General features: G+C 40.6%; 1 protein-coding gene across 2 annotated transcripts in view; it reads left to right on the plus strand.

Moving 5' to 3' along the window:
* The first annotated feature begins 486 nt into the window (after nucleotides 1–486).
* B3galnt2 (beta-1,3-N-acetylgalactosaminyltransferase 2) overlaps nucleotides 487–27414 on the plus strand; it is a 32799-nt gene continuing 5871 nt past the window's right edge. Inside the window, exons 1-6 of one of the 2 annotated variants that reach the window (XM_026788340.1) lie at nucleotides 487–801; nucleotides 10011–10158; nucleotides 16134–16234; nucleotides 19853–20049; nucleotides 24248–24343; nucleotides 25753–25863. In XM_026788340.1, the coding sequence (XP_026644141.1) occupies nucleotides 687–801; nucleotides 10011–10158; nucleotides 16134–16234; nucleotides 19853–20049; nucleotides 24248–24343; nucleotides 25753–25863 (768 nt within the window). In that variant the 5' untranslated portion in view covers nucleotides 487–686. The remainder of the gene's footprint in view (nucleotides 802–10010; nucleotides 10159–16133; nucleotides 16235–19852; nucleotides 20050–24247; nucleotides 24344–25752; nucleotides 25864–27414) is intronic. The other variant, XM_005365430.3, reaches the window with a different exon arrangement.

Below are 27414 nucleotides of genomic sequence, written 5' to 3' on the forward strand. Positions count from 1 at the left end.
GCGCACCCCTATCTCGATCAGCGCTCAGGCGCCATGCAAACCTGCCCTGGCTGGGCAACTGCTCCTCGAGGCCACGCGCCCTGCAGAGCTGTCCACAGCTGAGCCGGTCGGACAGCAACTCCCGCAGAGAGTTCCGTATGCGCAGTGCCCGCCTCCACCACTGGGGGGCACTAGCACGAAGACGGCCGCGCATGTTCCGTGTGCCTCCAAGGGACAGCGGCCCGGGGAGAGACGCGCGTGCTCTCTGCGCGCTCCGCCTCCGCCAGTGCCCTGCAACTGAGCGCGTGTAGCACCACGGGAAATGTAGTTTCAAGGGCCTGGAATGTCAGGCACGCCTCCCGCCTGGGTTCAGCGCGGGACTACAGCTCCCAGCCATTCGGTAGACGGGCCGTGCGGGGACGCGGACTAGAGGGCGGGGCGAGAGCGAGGAGGGCGGAACGGGTGGGAAGGCCGCGCGCGCGGGGGCGGGGCTCCGGCCTCGGAGCCGCCACCGTTTGCGGTCCGGACCAGAGGCGCGAGCCGAGGACACAGCGCCGAGTGCGGTCGCGGTTGCGGGCAGGGGTTGGAGCGCGGGCGCGAGCCCTGCCGGTGGCGCTCGGTGCTCTTAGGTCCCCTCGCTCTCGGCCGGGACGCGGGAGAGAGCGGCGCGCGGCAGGGGCGCGAGGTGGTGCGGGCGGGGGCGGCCAATGCGAAACTGGCTGGTGCTGCTGTGCCCGTGCGTGCTCGGGGCCGCGCTGCACCTCTGGCACCTCTGGCTGCGCTCCCCGCCGCCCCCCCGCGCCTCCGGGCCCAGTGCGGCAGGTGAGGTGCCGGGGCTCGGCGGCCGCGCGCGTGGGAGGCCGGGGGCGGGGGGCAACCGGGCGGGTGCGGACGTCCCGGGACAGGCTGAACAAACGGGTCTTTTCATCCGCGTCGAGCGAACTCGACTGTGCGGTCCTTCTCAGCGTGTGCTCAGGGGCCCACGCCGTGCCCGAGGGGCCTTGGTTACAACTTGGGGGGCTTCTCTCCGAGGGGGTCCGCGAGCGCACCGGTGCTGGCTTTGCACATCAGGACTCACTTTGCAGTGAGGAGGGGACTGGCTGCACTTTGCGATCTCTGATCGTGAGGTGAGCCGGTGAAACACATCTAGACGTGAAATAGGGCGCAGCTGTGAGTGGAGTCGTCCCTGCGGTTCTGCTTGGGTAGCTTCCTATTAAAGGAGCCTGGGAGTACCGGATTCTTTAACTCTCGGGTCCATTTGTTCCCAAACTTCTTCCCTCGTGGGAATGAAAGCTTTGTTCTCATTCGCTCAGCGTTGTCCCATCACCCTGAACACTACCTTAGGGTCTCTTGTGTGTCTTACTCAAGTTTTTCCCGGAGAGCCTGTAGAAGGAGACTTAGATGGCTATTTTAAAGATAGGGCAATGCTTGTTTTAGTTTTTTTTTAAACTACGTTAGGATTTATCTTTCCATTTCATATCCAAACAGCTGTTTTCTTTTCAGAAAGTTTAAAAACAGGCCTTCCCAGTCAGCACAGGGCTGATTCTCTAACAACGTATTTAGCAGTCCTCAAGACTCTCCTCCAGCTGTTACCAGATTACATTGGAGTTATTTTAGTAATGATCGCTTTTCCTGTTAGATGAACCCCCAGCTTTTGGAAAGGTCATTTGTGTGACTGAAAAGAATTAACCACGTAAGTGGTATAGTGAAAAACACACCATTATATGTGTATTTAGCTTCCTAAACAGGTGGGACTTTTACAAATTAGATGAGAAAAGTCGTGCGTACAAAATATTTTGCAACCTAAACATCTGTTGGGGCTGTATTTTATGGGTTTCTTTCTCTTTTTCTTTTAAATTAATGAGTGAGTTGCTGGAATCTGCTTGGAGAGCCAGTGTAGAATATATGGGACCCTAACATTAGCAGTCTTTGGGGTTCACATAATAAACCTTGCCTTTGAGCTTATATTTTAGTAAGCCTGCAAGCAATTTTTGTGTTTGAAAAAGATTTTTCCTGTCATTTTAATGTTTGATGTTTAATGCTTTAGAGTTTATCCGTTTAGATTAAACTAGATTAAGGAAGCAAGCTGTAGGAACCCTCAGGGTCATATAGGGTCATTCTAGTTGTAAAAATTAATTTTGTGTTGCTATTGGAGCTTTGTCAGATAACGTTTGACCATAAAGACAGATTCCTTTCCCACTCTCCTCCCTGGCACTTCGAAAACAAACACAGAAGTATTTTGGTTGCAAAAATTTACCACAGGGTTTTTTTTTTTTTCCTATTTTGCTGTTGAAATATTTAAAACATTTGGGCATGTTTATGTTTTGATCCCGTACATTAAGCCTAAAACCTGAGATTTTACTAAGTATCTTCCTCTTGAATTAGCATTTTAGAACTTACTTGTTCTCTTTTCTGCTCCTCTGTAGTTCCATTAAGCCACACTAGTAATTTCTAAAATTTATTTGTGTATGTGTGCACATTGATATGCCACAGAGCTCTCGTAGAAGTCAAAGGATAATTTAAGATCAGTTCTCTTCTTCCACCATGTGGGTTCTGGGAATCAAACTCGGAACATCAGACTTGGGGCAAGTCCTTTAATCTGATGAACTATTTGAAAGCCCAATCATTTTTTGAAAGGGAAATTTACTTTTTCTGAATATTAGAAAAACCCTTTTGGCTGACAGTCCTTTTCAGCAAACAGATAGCTACTGGGCCATCTTTTCTTGTAGGCTGGAATTAGCAAATAATCAAAATAGCGAGCCTGCTCTCCAGATGTTAACCGTTTGAAAGGGGAGACAGTAAGACTATGAGTGTAAATGTCACGGGATGGTGAGGATGCTGAAGGAAAAATGAAGTTTTCTCCAAGAGGGTAAACAGACCAAGGAAGACCACTGTGAAGAGGTGGCAGCTGAGCAAGGACCTGAGGGAAGTGAATGAGTCATCTTAGTACTAAGATTAGCAACTTTTCTATGTAGGGGCTTTAAACAACACTGGTGAGGAGGCCTCTTATGCAATATAGCACACCAGAGGCACAAAGAGCAAAGGAAATACAGGCTTTGGACCAGGGGATATAAACTGACTTGATCTCTGTGTACTGTTGGACATTGCCTTATAGGAATTATGTAGTGGTGAATGTAGAAAGATGTGACCGAGAAAAGGCTTGTCTTTGTAAGATATCTGGAAAGAAGGAAGCCAGACTTGGAAAGAAGAGGAGCTTATGTATGATAAGTACATACTTGGAGAGCTAGGTGTAGGGCTGGATACCTGGTTCCAGCATGTTTGGACACAGGGCAAGCAGTTCAAAGACAAATTGAGCTTGATGCCCCACTTTTTGCCTAGGGCTGGTTCTTCCAAAATTACCCCTCTATGCTGTATCTCAGAGTTTTAGTTTCCATGTCTATAAACTGGTGATCTATAAAGATTTTTTCAGCAAAACACTCAGAACAGTGCCCAGTCACTGTAAACACTCCAGGAATTCTGGAGAGTATTGGTATTAGGGAGGTGGCTACAGCCTATGCCAGTATGCTTCGTTGACACTGGCAAGAGCATACTAGTTTTGCAGTACCTATTTCATCAACAGATCTGTGATGGGCTCTTATGTTTTCCTTATTTTCAAGATTTCTGCCTGATTGTGATGGATGGTGTCTAAGAGCATACACATGAGGGTTTTCTTTGTTTGTTTTATGACTTTTTAGGCTTATTTATCAGTTTTGAGGTCAATGTCCCTTAAGACTTTAATGTCCACTGTCATTGCAAAGTTTAATAGGTTGCCAGACTCTCGGGATAGATTACGTATTAATATAAATAGTCATTGCTCTTGGGGCACTTGCTTGGGGTTGTGAGCTATTCCTGTCATTGTGGAGATCTTGTTCCCTGTGGGCCTGTGCCAATTAGCACAGCAGGCATAAGAAGTGTTCAGTTTGAATGAGCAAATCATGAAATGGAGAAGATACTAATTTTCTACCTGTATCATCTGTTTACATGCCACGAGGACCTTATAATTTAAATATATTTCTTTCATAAAGGGAAGCAAGTTCTGTGGAGGAAAAGTTGAAATTATTTTTAAATGAAAGGAAAGAAACATGATCTGTATTTCTAAATTATTTTCAATATAGTATCTATTTTGAAAACTATTTTGAAAATGTTTTTGATGTTTCGTACACATTCCTTTCAGGCATGTGATGGTGCAGGCTGATATATTTTTACAAGCTGAGCACTCTCCGTCATGTTAATTTAAAAAAGGAAAACTATGGGGTTGGGAATCTAGTTCAGTTGGTAAAATAAATGCTTTCCTTTTTTATTGTTTTTATTGAGCTATATGTTTTTCTCCACTCCCCTTCTTTCCTTCCTCACCTCTCCCACACTCCCAATTCATTCAGGAGATCTTGTCTTTATTCACCTTCCTATGTAGATCTGTTTATGTCTCACTTAGGGTCCTCTTTGTTGTCTAGGTTCTCTGGGGTTGTGGCCTGTAGGCTGGTTTTTCCTTGTTCAAAAGCCACTTATGAGTAAATACATACTATATTTGTCTTTCTGGGTCTGGGTTACCTCACTCAGTATGGTTTTTTTTATAGATCCATCCATTTGCCTGCAAATTTCAAGATGTCATTATTTTTTCCCACTGTGTAGTACTTCATTGTGTAAATGTACCACATTTTCTTTATCCATTCTTCAGTTGAGGAGCATCCAGGTTGTTTCCAGGTTCTGGCTATTACAAATAAGGCTGCTATGAACATAGTTGAACACATGTCCTTGTGATATGATTGAATGTCTTTTGGGTATATAGCCAACAGCAATATTGCTGGGTCTTGAGGTAGATTGTTTCCTAATTTTCTGAGAAATTGCCATGCCAATTTCCAAAACAGCTATACAAGTTTTCACTACCACCAGCAATGGAGGAGTGTTCCCCTGACCCCACATTCTTTCTAACATAGGCTGTTATCAGTGTTTTTTATCTTGGCCATTCTTACAGGTGTAAGATGGAATCTCAGAATTGTTTTGATTTGCATTTCTCTGATGGCTAAAGATATTGAGCATTTTCTTAAGTATCTTTCAGCCATTTTAGATTCCTCTGTTGAGAGTTCTCTGTTTAGGTCTGTACTCCATTTTTTTAAAAATTGGATTATTTGTTCTTTTGATGTCAGGTTTCTTGAGTTCTTTGTATATTTTGGAGATCAGTCCTCTGTCCAATGTGGTGTAGGTGAAGATCTTTTCCCAGTCTGTAGGCTGTTGTTTTGTTGACCATGTCCTTTGCTTTACAGAAGCTTTTCATTTATTAATTGTTGCTGTCAGTGTCTGTGCTACTGGGGTTATATTTAGGAAGTGGTCTCTGTGCCAATGTGTTCAAGTGTACTTCCCAGGTTCACTGTTGTTTGTTTTTATGTGCACCACCACCACCTGGCTTGGACTTGAGTTTTGTGCATGGCGATAGATGTGGGTTTATTTTCATTCTTCTACACGTTGATATTCAGTTATGCCAGCATCATTTGTTGACTATGCTTTCTTTTTTTCCATTTTATATTTTTAGCTTCTTTGTCAAAAATCAGGTGTTCGTAGGTGTGTGGATTGATATCTGGGTCTTCAGTTCAATTCCTTTGGTCCTCCTGTATGGTTTTATGCCAGTACTAGGCTGTTTTCAGTACTGTAGCTCAATAGCAGAGTTTGAAGTCTGGGATTGTGATGCCTCCAGAAGTTCTTTTGTTGTACAGGATTGTTTTGACCATCCTGGAGTTTTTGATTTTCCATATGAAATTGAGTATTGTTCTTTCGAGGTCTGTGAAAAATTTTGCTGGGATTTTGATGGGCATTGCTTTGAATCTGTAGATTGGTTTTGGTAAAATTGCCATAAAATGCTTGTCTTACAACAAGCATGAGGATCTGAATTAGATCTCAGCCAGGCACAGTGGTGCACAGTTGTAACCCCAGTATTGAGGAAGGAGAGAGAAGAGGATCCTGGAGCTCACAGGCCACCCAGCATGGATGGATCAGTGCATAACTATTAGAAGTGAGAGAGCTTGCCTGAGAAAACAAGGTGGACGGCACCTGAAGAGTGAAATGTCAGCGAAGGTCCTGTTTTCCTAAAGTGCTAAATATATATTCCAAGTATGTCCTGTTTTTGTTTTGCTTTGCCGTTGTTGTTTTGAGACAGGTTCTTTTTCTGACTGTTCAGTAACTCACTATGTAGACCAGGGTGGCCTCAAACTCATAGAGATCCACCTGCCTCTGCCTGCGAGTGCCGAGATTAAAGTCGTGCGCCAAGACTGACTGCAGTATGCCCTGTAAAAGACTTCCAGGTTGCAGTCCTAGCAGCAGTGAGGCAGACTTGTCTTGAGATCACTGTCAGCATTCTCTTGAAGTACCTATCACTTGGTTTTTACTGTGTCAGAAGATATTTGTCACTTCAAATGTAAAAAAAATCTAGTGTATAATTATGGAATTCAAGCTTGATTTCTAGTGAAGTTGGACTCCTCCCCCCGCCCTCCCCTTCCCGGGGTTGCCTTCTTCCATGACTTGTCTTTATGTCTTAGCCATCTGCCCCTTCATGTTTCTGGATACTGGAATCAATGCTGTTTCCATGCTCGTGCCCTGTAACTGTGATGAGGACATAAGGTGAAACTAAGAGGGGAGCTGTGAGCTTGAGTGGCCGGCTACCTGACCTAGGTGCTTAAAGCACACACCTGAAAAGTTTAGCCTTTTCTATGAGAAGTCTGTTGGGTGGGTTTACCTTGGCATGTGTAGTGAAAGAACTTGGTTTTCTTTTTCTTAATCTGATTTATCTGGTAGTAGACGTTCTCTAGAAGGCCGAGAAACCCTCTTGAGTCTTTGCAAGAAAAAGAGATGCCTTCAGAGTAGAGCAGTTGAAGCAGAAGTGGCTTAGATGGGGATTGGGAGCAGACGTCGAGCTAAGATCAATACTAGTTTACAGCTGATCTGCAGGACTGCCACATACTAATGGTTGTCTTTGTATGTATTTAGTTTTTTAAAAACATAACCAGAAAAAAAAACATAACCAGAAACCTTTTGTGGTCATCTAGGATCACAGAGGACCTAATCTCGGTAAAGACTTACAGTCTAAGCAGAAGCTAGATTGAGTGCCCATAAAGGCTTTGAAAAAAGTTCATGAAAAGTTTGAGGCCGAGGTTAAATTATGTGCTATGTACTTTATTTCTAAATGATCTCCTTTGACTAGACACCAGAAATAAGGTACTATTTGACACTCAGGGATATTTGAATTATTCTGAAATTTTGTTTTTGTGTAGAAATCTTATTTTTCTGATGTCAGATTAATGAAACACAGGTTAAATATGACTTTTGCCCTTTTTCAGATTTTTAATCCTTTAGAAAGACATTTTAAAAACAGAGGCAGTAAAGCATTTAAAAATTCTAGCTAGCTCTGATGTTACATGCATGTAATCCTGGCATTTGAGAGGAGGTGGTAGGTGAGTCAGGAGTCGAGGTCAGTTTCTGAACAACACATGACCCTGTCTCAAACAAAAAGAAAAGACTTTTTCTGTCAGTTTGTCTCTTGACTAGGAAACGGAGGCACATGGGAGGCAAATTGCTTAACTGAGGTAGTGCCTCATTTTAGCTGTAGGATCACTGTCAGGACTGGGTGGTTAGTACATCACTTCCATTCTGTCACTGTAGTACACTTACTATCAATAGCATTGGCAATTTTGTACAAGCATTTCAGTTATATTCTGAATTTGACTCATTTACAGTTACTCTAGAACTAGGCATAGCTTTTGATATATTATTAAGTATCTGAGAAAAAAGTGTTTCTGATCTGTGAATTTTTTAAAATTTCATATTTAGGGACAGTACAATTCTCTGAATTGTATACAATTCTCGTTTGCTCAGTAAGTACCTATATGTCTGGTGGTGAGCATTAAATCACTGTAGGACTGGGGGTGTGTCATGGTGGTAAGCATTAAATAATACTCTAGGGCTGGGGATGTAGGTCAGTAATGGAGTGCTGGTATAGCGTGCCCTAGGTATCCAGCACATCAGAAAAAGAAAACGTTTATATAGTACTTACTATAGTGATATCAGTATTCAAGGACTGCAGATAAGTTTAATTCATAAGCATGCAGGTTTATGTTGAAGATAAAGTCTATATTTATAGAACTTATTTTGGTACAAGATTGATAATAGAGAAATAGAAATCTCTCTTTTTGGGGGGCTGGTTTGAATCAGGCTTTCTTTGTGTAGCCCTGGCTGTCCTGGAAATAGCTCTGTATACCAGGCTGGCCTCCAGGTAACAGAAATCTGCCTGCCTCTGCCTTCCTAGTGCTGGGATCAAAGGTGTACACTACTACTACCTGGCCAAATATCTCTGTAGAATTGAAATACCTTTTTACAAATATATGTTCTATAATCTATTTTGTAGAAAATAGGGTTAGCTGTATGAAAAATTCTTAACAGTATTAAAATTGTTATAGTGTAATATCTTTCAAATTATTGTCATAAAAGAATCTGCCCCCTAATTATTTTAATTAGTCTTTTTGAAAAAAGGCATCAACATGTTTCTGTTGCATTTTAGACTGACTACCTAGCACCTACAGCATATAAAAACATTACAATTAGTATAGTGAAGATCCCTGACCCTCAGTAATTTATTCCTAAAAACATTTGAACCAGTTCCCATCACTGGAGACAGGTGAAATGAAATTCTTTTTAGAGCTCTATATAAGCTTGTAGCTCTAAAGCTTAAAAACTAGCAATAAAAAGAAAGACATAGCCTCTCTTCTGTTGTATTTCTAAGGATGAATTTTTCAATTAAAATAGAATCTTGCCCGTTAGATCTTACAGCAGTAAAAAGTGAGCTGTGTACATAATTTGTTAAAGGACTTTTTTTTTTAACTAAAAATGTTGCTTTTTCTGCTTCAATCTTTAGAACATTTGGTTTGTGCTAAAAGTTTTAGCTGACTTGAGAGAGTGTGTGTGTGTAGGTGTAGTGATAATGTCTAACATGGAGGACCTTGACTTAATCTCCAAACTTAATAACTATTACTTAAATATTACTGGCCCTAAACTAGGACCTTTACATACATTGTCTCACTTAATTTTTATATGTTTTTTGAGAAACACCATAGTCATTTTATGTTTAAGAAAAACCGACACTCAAGAAGTTATATAACTTACACTCAGCCAGGTATGGCTGTTTATGCCTGTTATACCCGTACCAGGGCAACAAAAGTAATGGAATCGGACATTTAGAGCCAGTTTTTACCTATGTAGGAGTTGATGCCAGTCTGGATTACATGTTAGAACCCTGTCTCAAAACACAACAACAATGTCTTAGGGTTCTTATTGCTGTGAAGAGACACCATGACCAGGGTAACTCTTATGAAGGAAAACATTTTATTGGGGTGGCTTACAGTTCAAAGGTTCAGTCCATTATCATCATGAGGGGACATGGTAATGGAGAAGGAGCTGAGAGACCTACATCTTGCAGGCAACAGGAAGTGGTCTGAGAATTTGGCAGTGTCTTGAGCATATATGAGACCTCAATGCCCACCTCCACAGTAACATACTTCCTCCAAGAAGGCCATACCTACTCCAGCCAAGACACATGTAATTGTGCCGATCCCTTTGGTTGCCATTTTCATTCAAACCACCACAAACAACAACAAAAATTCCCATAGTAAATACGTGAAGGACCCAGGATTCTAACTGACCTAATTGACTTTCTTACTGCCTGCTATATGTTGTTTATGCCATATTGCTTTTCACAGCTGATTCTTATAACAAACTTCTTTGTTTTGACAATCTTTCTTATGCTAGCATAGATGTATAGATACATACATATGAAATACCAAAGCCTATATGCCAGTATGTTGTACATATTTCTGGATGCTGAGTTTTGGGTTTTTTTAATTTAAAATGAAATTTTAAATTTTATTTCTATTTATCTGTATGTTTTATAAGCAAAAGCATGTTTTATGTGTAATAAACTTTTTATGATATATGCTAGTTTACTGTAGTTGAGATGTTGTGACTGACTTGCAATATGTATTGCTTATTTATAGGTCAATCAGCCTTATTTCCTCAGTGGAAATTTAGTCACTATGATGTGGTAGTTGGTGTGTTATCAGCTCGAAATAACCATGAACTTCGAAATGTGATAAGAAACACCTGGCTGAAGCATTTGCTGCAGCACCCTACTTTAAGTCAACGGTAGGTTTTCTGAATTACTCTTTGTCTGTTTCAAGAACTGAAAACAAACAAACAAACAAACAAAAAACCCTTAGTTTTAAAAGTCAAATATTGGGACTGGAGAGATGACTTGGTGGTTAAGAGCATTGGCTGTCTTCCTGAGAAGCTAGGTTCAATTCCCAGCAGCTACATGGTGACTCACACCTATCTGTAACTCTAGTTCCAGAGGATCTGATTTCCTTTCTGTTCTGTGTGGGCTCTGCACAGATGTGGTTCTCAGACATACATGTAGAGAAAACACTCATACATGTTGAGTGTTGTTTTACTCTTTTGGCTTTTTTGGGGGGGAGGGGGGGAGGCAACCACCCAGTTCCCAAATAAATCACACAAGGAGGCTTATTTTTAGTTAGGAATGCCCAGCCTTAGCTTGGCTTGTTTCTTGCCAGCTTTTCTTAACTTAAATTATCCGCACTACCTTTTGTATCTGGGCTGTTTCCTTTTTTACTTCTGTATTATCTTACTCTCTTAGTCTGTGACTGGCTGGGTGGCCGGCGGCCTCTATCATCCTTGTTCTCTTGCTAATGCTGCTCCTTGTCCTCATTTCTCCTTCTGCTTACTCTCTGCCCCTGCCTCGCTATCGGCATTCAGCTCTTTATTAGACCATCAGGTGTTTCAGTCAGGCAAAGAATCACAGCTTCACAGAGTTAAACAAATGCAATGTAAATAAAAGTAACACATCTTTACATCATTAAACAAATGTACCACAGCATACACAAAAGTAACACCTTAAAATAATATTCCCCAACTCATACATGTAAAATAAATCTTTTTTTAAAAGGAGACACTGATTTAGAAACATGGCCCTTTTGGGAGAAATGGCTATTTCCTTCTGAATCTTAGAAGTCAGTTTTATCAAGATGTTAGGCCAGAAGGCAATGTTTTCTGGTTGGCATCTTAGATTATTCCAATAACCTCACATTTTCAGTCGTGCAGTATTTTAATGGCATAATGTATGGTGTGTATGGCATGCCATCACAGTCTCTCCTACCCACCCTCCCAGAACTGGGCTGTGCACTGCCTCCCCTGCTCATAATAGTTGGCCCAGCTGGTGTTCAGGAATGGTTGGGCATGAATGGTTATCGTGGAAAGTGAAAGCAAGAAAAACCAACATAAACTATGATTTTGGTCTGAGCAGTTGACGTGACAGAAAAGACTACTGGAACTTGAGTTCTGGAAATGGTTCTGCGGCCTTTCCCTGGCTATACAGTCATGTACTAAGTGTGAACATCTCTTAAGACTGTGGTGAAGAACTGAGGGGAGAGGCATAGGGCTGAGCTACCTAAGATGAGAAGACATGGAGGCTGTAGCAGAAAAAGTTCTCTTGGGGTTGTAGTAAACAGTCATTTTCTTGGTTGAGGTAAATTGCAGTTGGTAATTTTCTTGTCACTGACAGTGAACATGTATAGATTTCCTATCTTCCTCATGGCAGCTTCCATTCCTCTCCCTGGTAGGTTTCCTTAGTACATGACCGCAATAATAAATCCTGTACCTAGCAAGGAAAGGCCTCAGATCCACCTTGAGAGCTGTCATGCCCAGTAAGAACGTGCCATCAACTGCTCAGACCAAAATCATGGTGTTATGTTGTTTCCCTTGCCTTCACTTCCCATGCCAACCAAGCTCATATGTCAGACTTCTCACACCCTTTACCCCTGCCTTCCTTATCTGAATTCTACCTTTTCCTGTCACTTGGATTGTTGCAGAAGTCCCCTGTATGGATAGCTTGCTTTGTCTTGGTCCTATTCCACATTATATTTTCCATATAGCTACCACACCAGAATGATCCTCTTAAGATTAGTCCAATTTGTTAATTCTCTATTCATAACCTCCATTGATACTTGTGTGTGTGCTTGCGCGTGTGTGCGCATGTGTGTGCTCCTGCCTGTTTCTGTTGTCTTTTCTTTCTCAGAATAAAATCCTATCAGGCATAGATAGGAGGTTAAGGTCATCCTCAGCTGTATACTGAGTTTGATGCTAGTCTTGGCTAATGGCACTTGTCTCTAAATAAATAAATATAGTAAAATAAAAATCCCAAATTATGGTAGTCATTGACCTTGTCTACATCACCTTCTCCCATGTAAGTCAATTTACTGTGTTTTCCTCATGCCCCAGGATTTTTTTTAATGCATACAAAATAATGTTGATTTGTATTATTATAACATTTTCATAAATTTGTCATTGTACTTTGCTCATACTTACCCTCACCCTCTCATCCTTCCTGTGATTCCATCCTTTTGCTTTCATGTCACACACACATACGCGCACACACACACACGCACACACACACACCTAGATTCTGCATGTAAGAAAAGCGTATAGTGTCGTTTTTCCCGTTCCCCATACCCCTGCTCCCAGTGTTGACTATTCAGGCTTCCTCTTCATAGGCCTTGCCCTCACTTGGACCACCTTTTCACTGAATGTCTTCATGGTAGCCTTCCTTCAGGGCTCTGGTAGATGTTACCTTAGCACACAGCCTCATATTAAATAGCACTCTGCTTCTTTTCGCCCGTCTTCCCTTGCTCGACTTTATTATTACACACATTACCAACTAGCGTGTGTAATACATTTATAAGTTATTCATCATTCCCCACTAGGAAGTAGGCTGTTTGTTTTTTGTTTTCTGTACTGATAGAATTCCAGTATCTACAACCTGTCCTCTCCATGAGTGAGGTACTCAACAATGAAGACCTGAGAACTAAAAATAATCAGTATAATTTATAGCAGTAATTCATTTGCCTTTGTAGCAGCTATTTAAATGTAGTAAGCTTGTGTTTGTTTTTCTGAAGATAATGGATGGTCTACATAAGAACAGATTGAAGCCCAAAAATAACTTTCTAGGGCGTAATAGTTATATGGATTTAGTAAGGTTATTTAAGATAGCTAAAAAAAAAAAGGTGAGTGTATGTAATTTAGTTGCCATATTCACTCATGTCTGTATGTACCTTTATTACAAATGCTAATCGTCTACCTAGGTGTTCCGCCCAGCTGCCCAGTAGAAAGAGATGGTGCATTCTGTGGTTATGGCATTCTTTGATAGCTGTGTTTTTCTTTTGGTTTTTTTCGAGACAGGGTTTCTCTGTGGCTTTGGAGCCTGTCCTGGAACTAGCTCTGTAGACCAGGCTGGCCTCTAACTCACAGAGATCCGCCTGCCTCTGCCTCCCGAGTGCTGGGATTAAAGGCATGCGCCACTACCGCCCGGCCTAGCTGTGTTTTTCTAAAGGAGTCACACTCAGCTTTATTTATGAGGACTGTGCTTGGTTCTAAGCCTCTGTGATAGGCTGTAATTTGTCACTTTAATGCATTTATTGTTCTAAGCAGGTCATGCACAATGTGTGTTAAAACACAAGGTGCAGTAGAGCTGGAGTCTAGGGGCCTTGGACATAGAACTAGGTTTAGTTGTGCAGTGTAGATACAATGGAGAGACCTGTAAAACAGCCTGGGATGGGACTAGAGAGCTGGCTCAGCAGTTAGGAATGCTGTTCTTCCAGAGGAACTAACTCTTGTAGACCAGGTTGGCCTCAGACTGACGAACTCACAGAGATCCACCTGCCTCTGCCTCCCAAGTGCTGGGATTAAAGATGTGCACTGCCACTACCTGGCCAAAAAAAAAATCTTTTAAAAATAGCCTGGGGTGCTTGAGAAACATCAGTCATATGTAACCTGGGGGCTGTTGAAAGTGTTAGAGCAGGGGGCACCTAGGAAAGAAGGAGAGAGGGGGAAGACTGTAAGGGAGGGGGAAGGAGGAAAGGCCTGTGGCTGTAAGAGGTCAGTAGGACCTGTTCAGACCAGGACTGCTGAGGAGTGTGACTCCTGAGCAGTGATGTCATCAGAGGATGTGGGAGGCCGACTGTCTGATGTGGAGAGCTGTGAAGTCCCCAGTCAAGGTGCTGAGTACTGGACAGGAAGCTCAGCAGAGCATGTGTTTGAGCTCAGGTGCCCACAGGCTGGAGTGTCCTCTGGAAATGGTTATTGAATGGCTCCTAAAAGAGGCTGCTCATATGTATATTTCATAATTTTATTGATAGAAAGATGTAGCACATAGTTGATAGGTAATAACATTCATGCAGTACTCTATAAAGTTAGTCAATTCTATATGGCCAGCTAATTCTCATAGAATGCTTCTGTTTTACCAGGATATTAGATCCGTAACAAACTTATTCTGGAATTAGCAAAGGCATATCGCTCTGAGGTAAATATTTCATGTTAAAGAATAAGACTTAAGGCTGGAGATATACGGCTCAGCAAGTACCTACCTATATGCTCTTCCAGAGAACCTAACTTGAGTTACCAGCACCAGCATGGCAGCTCACAACTGTCTGTAACTCCAGTCCCAGGGGACCCACTACCCTCTTCTGATCTCCATGAGAATGCACGCCTGTGGCACATGAGTTTACATACAGGCAAAACACTCCTACACATAAGAAGTAAAATGATCAAAAAAAAAAGTTTGAAAGTAAGACTAACGTGTTTACTAAGATAGCTCAGTACTTTATTCTCAATCAATGAAGTCAGTGACTTTGAATCAGGTAATAGTTTTTGGACATTCAAAAAGTACTATTCACACAGTAGCGACTGAACATCTATTATACGTAGTTTTAATCTGCGTTATGAACATGAGGTGGGAGAGTCATCTGTCTATGTGTTAATTTCATTGGTTAATAAAGAAAACTGCTTGGCCTGATAGGGCAGAATTTAGATAGGCGGAGTAGACAGACAGAATGCTGGGAGAAAGAAGCCGAGTCAGTCAGTCACCATGACTCTCCCACCCGACACAGACGCAGGTTAAGATCTTTCCTGGTAAGCCACACCTCGTGGGGCTACATAGATTATTAAAAATGGGTTAATCGAGATGTGAGAGTTAGCCAATAAGAGGCTGGAACTAATGGGCCAAGCAGTGTTCCAAAGAATACAGTTTCCGTGTAATTATTTCGGGTAAAGCTAGCTGTGCGGAGCTGGCTGGAATGCAGCTCCTTACAACACTAACATTTTCTTATACTTTCAGGATAGACAAACAGTGATACAAAAAGTCTAGTCCTTATTTATATTATTATTTGTTTCTCCAAGAATAATTTCAAACAGCTACTGTGACATAGCTGGGTGTAGAAGTATGAAAAGATATATACTGTAAATATTCTATCACACAGATAACAGATATATACCGTATACCATAAATATTCTATCAAACAGATAAAAGATATATACTGTATACCATAAATATTCTATCAAACAGATAAAGATATATACCGTATACCATAAATATTCTATCAAACAGATAAAAGATATGTACCGTATACCATAAATATTCTATCAAACAGATAAAGATATATACCGTATACCATAATATTCTATCAAACAGATAAAAGATATATACCGTATACCATAAATATTCTATCAAACAAATAAAAGGATGGGGAGCTTGAGTATTCCCTTGTTTTAAATATATGTTTCTGTAGTTTAATAAAGACTCTACTTAACCATTTACAAAATTCCTGAAAATTTGACTACTAGCTCTCATAAGCCAGCACTTCAGAACTGCTTCCTGTGGGTATTCTAGATGCCAAAGAACTTGAGGATTGATTACTCCAAGGATGAGTCTACACTAGATATGCTAGCTCAAGAATCATTCTTGTGCCAGTTACAGCCTTAGGAATAAACTAGTGTTTTCAGAGGACAGGGAGTAAGAAGAATGAGCAGACCAAGAAGAGATGAAGGGCACAACCTTGGGTAACAAGTCACAGGTTACCAGTGACACGAGGCGGGAGCAGCAGGGACCTCCTCTTAGAAGTACTAGTCCAGCAAGAGAAAAGGAAACTTCCAAATGCAGTTTCTGAGAAGCTGATAGTGAAGTTAGAGAATAGTCTCAAAGGTCTGAAATGAGCACGAGGAAATGGCTCTATGTGAAATGAATCTATAACTGACATTAATTCCCCATCTCTTAGTGTGCTTGTAAAGTTCATAATAGGTGCTCGTGGCTGTGAAGTGCCTGTGGAAGACAGGGAGGATCCTTACTCCTGCCGGCTGCTCAACATCACCAACCCAGGTGCGTTGTCCTTCAGGTTGCTATCTATGTTTGCTGTCAAGTAAAAGGTGCAAAGTTTATGGAAGAGATTCTATTTTTAACCAACTAAATATTTGTCATCAAAATTTGTATTCCAGCCTTTTTGACGGATGGACTAGTCTCTCAGGGAGTCTCTGGGATTTCTTTACTGACAAAGAATTTCAGGGCTGACCAATATATTCTTCAGTATGACTTAGTGCATCTAGAGAATTAGATTACTCATAGGTGGCTGAATATTGAACTTTTGGAAAATGTTGAGTTTACCAATTAATTGATAAAAACTATGATATAAATATTGTAAGTTGACTTTGATTTTGAATTATTGCTAAAATCAAGTGTAACTAGATGTTTCTCTCCCACCCACCAGTTTCTGAATAACCACTCAGAAGCTTAATATTAATTATAAATGTTTGGCCAATAGCTCAGGCTTATTACTAGCTGGCTCTAACATTTAAATTAACCCATTTCTATTAATGTGTTGTCATGTGACCCGTGGTGCTGTGGCATGTTGCTTCTTGGGTAGATGCTGGTGTCTCCCAGACTCTGCCCTTTTTCACCTGTATCTCTGCTTGGATTTCTCGCCGATCTCTGTCTTGCCTTGCCATAGGCCAATGCATCTTTATGAACAACACATGTTCATAGTGTGTAAAAGATATTCCACAGCAACCAGGTGATGTGGCACATGCCTAGAATCCCACCATTGGGGAACCAGAAGTGGGAAGATCACTTCTGCTAGGAATCAGCCTGGGTGATATATCAAGAACACGCAAAGAAAAAAAAATTAAGAGGTTAAATGTCACGGGCTATTGACTAAGCTTCTGCAAAAGAAACAAAATGTTTGAATTACTAAAAGTTATTTCATATTCCTTAGAATTAAGTTTGTGATAATCTGGATAAGGCTGCAGAAAGCTGATGCTAATGGGTGGGGGGAGTTCCATGTTGTCAGGGAGGCTGTTAGTACATTATTAGCATTCCCATGGTGTTCGGCTGCAGTTCTAAAGGAGGCTTCCAAATCTGTCGGGTGTGCTGGTCTGTTTTAAAGTTTATCAGTCTTCACAGTTACATGTATCTCACTTTTTGAGGTGTGATCATACGCAGGGCTGAAAATCTGTGGCTCTAAAGCCAGCTCTGCCATGTTAGCTCTGTGGCCTCCTGAGTCTGCATTTCATCTTTGTAAGCAAGTAATAAAATGTCTAATTGCGCATGCCTTTAATTGCAGCCTTTGGGAGGCAGGAATATTGCCATAAGTTTGAGATCAACATGCCTACAAATGAGCTCCAGGTCAGCCTGATCTACAGAGTGCTATTTAAAAAAAAAAAGGAAGGAAGGAAGGAAGGAAGGAAGGAAGGAAGGAAGGAAGGAAGAAAAGAAAGAAAAGTAGTCTCGTGGAGACTAGTACGGGGTGAAGTAAATGATAGAACATTTAGTGTAGGTTCTGGAACTCCATAGATAATTTTATACTAAAGAGCCTGCCTTTTTCATAGATTGGATTTCAGCCCACTTTTTCAATAAATTGAGCATATATTCTAGTCTTTATCATGAGGTTTGTAGAGAAAATTGTACATATATTTGTGTTCTTCTGAGGCGAGGTTCCGTTAGCTTTTGGTAGAGAGCATAGGATCGGAACCTCACCAGATGTGTTATTACTAATGTAGCAGCTTACAGAAATCAAAACAGGACAGCCACATACAGAAACATTTCACAGGGCGTGTCTGCCTAGCAGTATGCAGCCCTGCTCCCATCCCCAGCACTTGGTACCTGGAACTTACCATCTTAATTGCTTATTGATAGTGGAGGGGTAAATGCTCCATTAATAGGACACTTTCATCATTTAATACATAGTTTTTAAAACTGCACTGTTTAATGTACTTATTACCCCCTGAGCATTTGGGTTATTTCAGTATCTAAAGGTCATGAACGTTAATCCTGCTGCAGTATGTCTAGAAGGTTTGATTAATGGCTGCTGTCAAAGCAACAAGATTTCCTGCTCCAGGTAGCTTGAACTTAAGGTACATTTGTTTAAGGTAAAGAAAGTCTAGGAATGACTTGACCTCCTGTTTTTAATAGACATGCTTCTTTCTACTTTGGATGCCTTTTGTCTCCTGAATATACTAAAGAGAAAAACTTGCTGTCATCCAGTCTGGATGCTGACAGTGCTCTCTAGCTCCTGGCAAAAAAATTCTGTCCCTTTTTGCCCTCTCCATCTCATGTCTATTAACAAGGAGGCAGCATTTCCTGTTAATCTCCATTTTATTGAAGATCTTTTTAAGATACCTTCTAGGGACTAAAGTGAGGGCCCTAAATATGTACAAGATAGGGCTATATTCTAGTCTCTGTAAATCAGGGCTGTCTTTCTAAGAATATCAGCGAACTTCGTAAATTCTGTCAAAGCAAAATTTCGTGTTAATTGTGTTATTTTGAGGAGTGGGATCCAGTGGTTTTCAGTGAGCTCTGCAGTGTCAAGAATCAACCCCACGGCCTTGTGTGTACTGGGCAGGTCAGCTTCACCACTGAATTGGACTCACAGCCCTGATAGCAATGTAGAGACTGGCTACAGTCTGTACATGTGTGTACACACATCGATTTTACCTGGTTGGGTCATCAGCAGGGTTTAAAAACTACAGAGAACTTTGTCTTTAAAGTAGGTTTTGTATTTCTCAAACAATTTTTGACAAATAAGCCGTATTATCTAATCTATCCTGATCCTTTTATTGTAATTAGAAAAGTTACTTGAAAAAGAATTATTGGCTGGAGATATTGGCTCTCTGGTATAGTACTTGTTTAACATGAGTGAAGCCCAGGTTCAGTTCCCAGCTCTGGAGAAAAAAAAAAAAAAAAAAGACAGTTCAGGGAACTGATATAAAAAGAGCTCTGACTTGTGAATCATGAAACATGGGTCTGATTCCCAATTGCATCACTTTTTGTGATTTGGGGACGCTTACTCAGTGTCCCTTATGGCTATAGAGTCTTACCTGGTAAGTGACATAATGCTCTTCCCAAAAGGGAAGTGGTGTGTGTAGATGTGATGGGCAGTGTAGAGTAGGTGCTCAGAGTCCGCTTGATTTACTTATCTGCCATAAATATTTTTTTTTCTTCTTCTTTTTTTTTGTTTTTTGTTTTTTGTTTTTTTTTTTTGTTTTTTCGAGACAGGGTTTCTCTGTGGGTTTGGAGCCTGTCCTGGAACTAGCTCTGTAGACCAGGCTGGTCTCGAACTCACAGAGATCCGCCTGCCTCTGCCTCCCGAGTGCTGGGATTAATAACATAAATATTTTATAGAAGTTTCTCAGTGTTGTTCAAAGGGATTTCATTTACTCCTATACCGCAGTGGTTTCCATACATACCATAAACTTTCAAATTGCTTAATAGGAAGTAGCATTTTTAAAAGTTGCAGGGAAAGATCAAATTTTCTAATCACTTTTACTATACTAAGTACTTTAATAATGTTTAATAGTGTTTATCCAGGCCTTCCGTATAGATACCTTGCAGTTGACTTACATTAAGTATTTGCCTATGGGATGCTGTATGTGTTTGCACATGTGTGTGTGCAGAAGTCTGGATTTTATCTGATGACGTAATACCCTATTCTTGTTGCTTATTTAGTTTTGAATCAAGAAATCGAGGCCTTCAACTTCCCTGAAGATACTTCCTCATCCAGACTCTCTGAAGACCAAGTTGTCAGTGTGAGCTTCCGAGTTCTCTACCCAATCGTGATTACCAGTCTTGGAGTGTTCTATGATGCCAATGACGTTGGTTTTCAGAGGAACATCACAGTCAAGTTGTATCAGGCAGAGCAGGAGGTGTGTATTGGCATGTCCAGGATTTTTCCAATTTTTCTTCTTTAGAAACTTTTCCTTGTTGTCCTAAGTAGATGTAAAGACTGAACCTTCTCCATGGTTGGGTGACTCCCATCTTTCTTCCTGTATTGGTTGAAGTTAAATATGTTGCATTGTAGTGCTGGCTTGGGGAGAGATTACCATAGATAGATGAATTATATGTGCAAAAGGAAAAGTTGGACTAGATTAGGAATGCCAAACCTAAATTCCCCATAGCTTCATTAACAAAGGTGTCAGAAACATGAGCTGAAGAGAAGACAGTCTTTTCAAAAATGATGCTAATTGTATGGCCACCTGCAAAAGAATAAAATTAAATCCATATCTTTTACCTTGCACAAAAAATCAGTTCAAACTGGATCAGAAACGTTAACCACATGGAGTCTAATTATATATGAAAGCTTGGCCGATAGCGTAGGTTTGTTTCTAACTAGCTCTTATAACTTAAAGTAACCCATGTCTTTTAATCTGCGTTCTTTTATGTGACTTGGTTTCCTTTACTTTGTAATGCTCATGTTGCTTGCTCTACATCCCTGGTGTCTCCTCCCTTTTGCCCAGCGTTCTCTCTGCCCCCAAAATCCTGCCTATTGGCTTTTTATTAAACCAGTCACAGTGACTCATCTTCACACAGTGTAAAGGAATATTTCATAACAGTGGGAGAGCTAAATGCTACTGTAGGACTAGGGAGATAAGAGGGTAGATAATAAGCCAAAATGAAATATGTATGAAAACACCATATGGAAACCTATTACTTTGTTAACTGATAGTGTTCCTTTCCTTTCCTTTCTTTCTTTTTTTTTTTTTTTTGATGTCTGTTTGCTTACTCTAAGCCTTGTGGGTTTCTGCCTTGGTAGTATTGTCTTTTCTGTTGACATAGGTTTTTCTTTTATGCCTAGCAACTAGTAACTAGATACTCTGAATGATCTATTGTGAGACCTCTCAATACATAGTTCAACGAGAATCCATTTCTCTCTTCATGTTTTGCAGTAGCAAGCAGTTAAGTTGGCTGGAGGATTCTAAACTGTTCTTGCAGTGGACAACAGTTCAAATCCTGCTTGGCTCTTTTTGCTCTTACTTGGGCTGCCTGGGTTCTGCTTCCAATGTGTGTTTCATGGATCAGTCTCAGATTGGGCAGGATTTATGGGAAGAAATTAAAGCTCACCCTTCCTCCCCTCTCCTTCTCCTTTCCTTTCCCTCCCCCACCTCTGTATGTATGTGTGAGAACTTTCCTTGCTTGTGAGTTTTCCTTGTAACTGTTTTTATCCTGTGTCCTCTGATTTTTTTTTAAGTTGGTATAGAATTGTATCTTTAATGAAGAACACTAAGGGAAGATAGAATAGACCCAGTTTCCCTTTTTCCCATGGTTTGATTCTCTTCCACGTTTTACGTGTTTGAATTCCAGTTTCATTCACCTCTTTGTGTTGTTGCTCACTGGTCTGTTTTTGTTTTTGAGGTGGGACAGCCCAGGTTGCCCTTAAACTTGAAATCCTCTTGTCTTAGCCTCCTAAGTGTTGGGTTGCAGGTGGGTATCATCATATCTGGCTAAGATGTTTTTATGTTTTTCCAGGGTTCATCATTGTTATCTATAGATAATAATTGGGCTGCTATTACTAGAAGCTCCTTTTCAATTTTTGTTGACTGTTTAGTTGGTTGAAGTTTTGTTGAAGTCAAACAAGGTCAAGCACAGAACTGTAGTGCCAGTGTTCAGGAGTCAGGTAGGAGGATTTCCACAAGTTCAAGGCCCATCTAGTCAATAAAGCTATTTCCAGGCCAGACAGGGTGATATAGCTAGATCCTCTTTCCTCTCTCTCTTCCTTCCTATGCCCACTGAGTCCAGTTAGTGCTGATTATGTGAACATGGGCTTGGGGCCATCCGCTGGGGGACCATGGTGGACCGTGGAGAACCTACCAGTGGTCATTGTTCAAAAGAAAAATGAGTCTCCCTCACAGCTATCAACTTCCAGTAGTTCCACAGTTAAAGGAACCTCATAACCTCCTCCCTGTCCTATGATAGAATCTTTTTATTATTATTATTATTTATATTTTATGTGTGAGTACTCTGCAGATATACCTGCATGCCAGAAGAGGACATCAGATCCTATTATAGATGGTTGTGAGCCACCACATGGTTGCTGGGAACTGAATCCAGGTCTTCTGGAAGAGCAATCAGTGCTTTTATCTGCTGAGCCATCTCTCCAGCTCTAGCCCCACCCCCACTCTTGTGATAGAATCTTTAACTGACTTGATCTTGTGCAGGTCTTGTGTCAGTAATAAGCACTGTTGTGAGTTTTGTGTGCAACAGTCATGTCATGTCCGGAGGACAGCGCTTCACAGCATTCTCCCACATGCTCTGGCTCTGCTGCAGTGTTCCTGAGTTGTCTTTCTTTCCGTCCAGGAATGCTGGCACCATCCACAGACTCCAGCACTAGGGAAGCTGAGCTTGAAGATCATAAGTATAAGGGCAACCATAATCAAATAATTGTCTTAAAAAATAATAAAATGGGGCTGGAGAGATGGCTCATTGGTTAAGAGCACTAGCTGCTCTTACCAGAAATCCTGAGTTCAATTTCTAGCACCCACATGGTGGCTCACAACCATCTATAACTGTAGCCCTATCTGATGCCTCTTGCACTCCTCTGGTGTGCAAATGTACATGTAGACAAAACACCCATATACCTAAATAAATCTTTTTTTAAAAAAAGAATATCTGGTTTGTTAATATGTTGATAGACATAAATTTAAGAGAAAGAAGACACATTATAGTCATGATTTCAGTGGGAATTGCTTTATCCAGTTACTGGATTGTAGCAGTCTTATTACTGTGGTAAAAGTTTAAAAAAAAAAAAGATTTTATGGAAGGGCTGCAGTGTAGCTCAGTGGTAGAGTACTTACCTAGCATTTGCCTGAAAGACATGGGAAAGCACAAAGAAAAACAGTGCACATCCTAAGAGCCGTCCTCTTCTCTTCCCTGTTGTGGTTTGTGTGTCTGAAAGTCCTTTTGAAGGATTCCCATGTACATTGGTTTTCCATAGAGATCTGTGAACTTTCATTTTGTTCTTGCGTATATATGGGGGATATTAAATATATAAATATTATTGAATATATATTATATATATTAAAATATGTTGGTTCAATTTAGTGAAAACACTCATTTTCTTTAATACATTTCATGTCAAGGTAGGTTTTTAAAGCCTGTATAAATATATAATCTTTAAATCATAGTTTATCTTAATAATTTCATTCAGGACTGGTGGCAAACCAAATCCCAGCTGCTTGGGAAGCTGAGGCAGGAGGATCAAAAGTATCTTAGCAACTTAGCAAGACACTGTCTTAAAAGAGGGCTGTGCCCGCTGCAGGTAGGGCAGTGCTTACCTAGATTGCGAAGGGCTGTCAGCTGAATCCCTAGAGCAGTAAAACAGGTAGTATAGTAATCTAGTGACCATGGCAACAGCACTAGAAAATCTCGATGGGGCAGTAGAGTGCTTGTTATTCTTGCAGAGGATCTGAATTCAGTTTCCAACACCCACATGATGGCTCACAACTGTCTATCTATAAACTCAGTTTTAGGGAATCTGATGCCCTCTTCTGCATTCTGTGTGTACAAGGCATATATGTGGTACATAAACATACGTGCAGGTAAAACACCCGTGGAGGCCGGGAGGCAGAGGCAGGCGGATCCCTGAGTTCAAGGCCAACCTGGTCTGTAAGAGCTAGTTCCAGGACAGGCTCCAAAGCTACAGAGAAACCCTACCTCAAAAAACTAAAACAAAAAAAAAAAAAACAAAAAAAAAACCATAAAATAAATACATTTTAAAACAAAAAGTAGGGCTGGAGAGATGGCTCAAGTGGCTAAGAGCACTGGCTTCTCTTTCAGAGGACCCAGGTTCAATTCACAGCACCCACATGGCAGCTCACAACTGTCTCTAACTCCAGTTCCAGAGGGTCTGATAGCCTCATACAGACACACATGTCAAAACACCAATGTACATAAAATAAAAATAAATCATAAAAAGTAAATACCTGAAAGTTGTTGAAACCACAGTGAGTGTGATTGGTGGCTGTGTGAATTTACTGACAAAGCTACACAGTGTCTGAAGATCTGTTGCATTAACATATATAACAGGAAAATTGTCTGGTTCTCCGCCCTTCCCTATCCATCTTGCAGGAGGCCCTTTTCGTCGCTCGATTTAGTCCTCCAAGCTGTGGCATACAGGTGAACAAGCTATGGTACAAGCCTGTGGAGCAGTTCATCTTACCAGAGGTATGGCTAGAGTGAAGACCAGGGTTGCTTTTGTAGGTGTGTGCTCTGTTGTACACGTCAGCTCTACAGTGTGGAAGCAGCAGCACCAACAAAGCTTGCACTAAATTTTGCAGTTACACCAAGAGAACTTCTTAGCCATGGTTTTTAAAAGTGCCTGTTGCCATGGTTAACTTAAAGTTGAGAACTGTGTGACTGTCTCAGTGACAAAGGGTAGTATTAAGTCTTAGAAACAGTAGGTATTTTGAAAGTTAAATGTCTTACTTATCTAAGGAATCGTAAAAGAAAAGTCTGTTGTGGGATATTTTGATCATACTCTGACACTCCCGAGACTGCCAATAAAGATCACTACTTAAACCTCACTCTTAAGCTTTTCTCAGTGAGGGGCATAATTTCCTCTTCTGTAGAAGAGGAATTAGATCAACCTACAGGCAGTTTCCTGGGAATCTTCCCCACTTCCAGGCAGAGGACAGGGTTTGTCACCATGGTGGGCAGAGAAGTATCTGCTCTACCTTAGATCCCTCCTCTCCTCAGCCTGGTGCTACAGCCTGTGAGATGCTTATGATTCTGAAGGTGTTGTGTTGTTGCTGTCCACTTTTCTACTTCAAGACTTCTCTGCTTTTGTGGTAATTTGAAGTTCTTTCTGCACCCTAATTTTTGCCAAGTGTTGTTTTTCATTTGTGAGCCTGTGGTGACATGTTGATAGTATTTAAAGATAAGAGCTATTCTGTTTTTATTTCTAATGTTCAATGTATAGCCATGGCTTGGTAAATATTAAATAGTCATGTGTTAAAAACCTACCAGATAAACTTGAGCTTTTTACTTTTTTTCTAAGTTTTATAGCAGAAAGAGTTCAATGCAGTTGGCATTCTCAGACTTTGCTAATGACCTTATAAATTAATAAAAAATGGTATTCAAAAGCAATGTGACAGTTTGTACCAAAATAAATGCATAAACACACTTTACATTTTTCAGTAATTTCACCTCTGGGAATTTATTTTAAGTATAGTGGGAAAGAGACATTTATACCAAAACATTCTTATGTTATAGTAGCCATTTGGTCAGCAAACAACTGTATGTTATACCACATTAGAAAGAACTGGCATGTTACACCACATTAGAAAGAACAGCTCTAAAAGGTGTAGCAACATTAGGAAATTGAGACAGCAGGAACAGCCAGACAGCATCTGCCAACACCATGAACTGTTTTCTATGTGTCCAGAAGAAATAGCCGAGGACATACATTATCATACTAACAATGAAATATTCAAGTTGTGGCTTAAAAATTAAACTGATGTGTTTCAGGGGGCAGGGGATGACATTCTTTCTAAAGTTTTACATAAATATTTCCTTAGAACCTAAGTGGCAAGAATAAACAAATTGATCTATTATTCCACCCCCCTCCCCCAAAGAGCTTTGAAGGTACAATCGTGTGGGAAAGCCAAGATCTCCATGGCCTCTTGTCCAGAAACCTACACAGAGTGACAGTGAATGACGGAGGGGGTGTTCTTAGAGTCATTACAGTAAGCTCTTTTTCATTTCTTTGGGTTGGTTAGAAATATTAACTGTCTTACATGCATTATAAAGTTTGGAATTTACTTTTATCCTAGGCAGTGTCGTACAGGGGTTTTGAATATATACACAGTAGAAAGTGTTGCTGAGCCACTTCACCATAGTGAAGGTGAACAGCTTGAGTTGCATGTTCCTGTAACTCCAATATTAATGAATAATGTAGTTTTGCCTTAAGATTGGTATATTTTAAAGTTTGGTATTTTATTTCTTGATAGATTTTTAGTGAGCATTTTTAGAAACATTTGTTCATAGCTAAGTATAGTAGTTTATACCTGTGTTCTCAGCACTCAGGAGGCTGAAGCAGCAGGATTGCCCTGAACTTGAGACCAGCTGGCTACAGACTAAGAAAGGAAGAAAAGAAACACATCTTCCATAGTTGGCCATCTTACCTTGATAGCAAAATGTTAGTTAAAATACTATCTACCAAAATATTGAGCTGAGCACAGTGTCCTGTACCTGGGGTCCCAACTCCTTTTCAAGCTGAAGCTTTAGCCCAGAGACCGGGGCCAGCCTGGGCATCTTTAAAGTGAGGGAGGGAGGGAGTACTTGTATTTGTTTTATTTTGAAGCAACTCTGGGTGGGGTTTCTGAGTCACATTTCTCCTTTAGTCAGATTTTCCTCAGATTTAAAGCAAATCCAAGTTAGGTAAATTTCTCAGACATGGCGTAGTAAAGGTATAGACAGACTTAGTGAGCAAGAAGCCTGCTGTGGTGGTGGTGCAGACTGCTGCACAGCCCCTGTTGGTACTTGTCTGATGACCAGGAAGACACTTGGCATTTCAATATTCAATAATCTCTTGAATATTAGCCCTGCTCACATGAAGTAATTTCTGGATTTGAAATGAGTGTCGTGTGATTTATTACTTATTCAGAAAGTATTATTTGCACACCCACTGAAAAGAAGACACAATTATTCCATCACATCCATAATCAGGGAGAAAATAAGGACTGGCAGGTCCCTCAGAAGGTAAAGGCATGGGATGCCAAGCCTGCTGCCCTCGATTCAACTGTACATACACATCCACAAGTAAATAAGTAAATGTAATTTTAAAATGTTTAAAAGAAAAGAAAATATATTAAATAAATGGACCCACAAAGTTACATGTTACACACCCTCATCCTTGTTGGCCATGTACAGTATTTTATCCATTATTTATTTAAGATAGAGAATTTTATGGAAGGAATCATAACTTTTATTATTTTCAGGACAAATGCCTTAAATATCATGCCACCTTCCATTTGTGAAACCTAAAAATCCCTAGGCTATATCAAAATTCCATAGACTTTGATTTGTTATGCTAAGAAAATAAGTTTCCTTATTTTAAGTTGAAGATTGGGTTTAAATATAAAGACAAATGATCCACTTGGCCTTGCCCAGCTGAGAACAGATGGTGGTTTAAAGTTTTTCTCTACATGGTCCCTGAATTCTCAAATACACTAAGATCTTAGCAGATTTACAAGAATTTTTGTAAAAAAGTAATAATTCTTTAATGTTTTTAAATT

The sequence above is a fragment of the Microtus ochrogaster genome, unplaced genomic scaffold, assembly GCF_000317375.1.
Source record: "Microtus ochrogaster isolate Prairie Vole_2 unplaced genomic scaffold, MicOch1.0 UNK2, whole genome shotgun sequence".
NCBI classification, from domain to species: Eukaryota; Metazoa; Chordata; class Mammalia; order Rodentia; family Cricetidae; genus Microtus; species Microtus ochrogaster.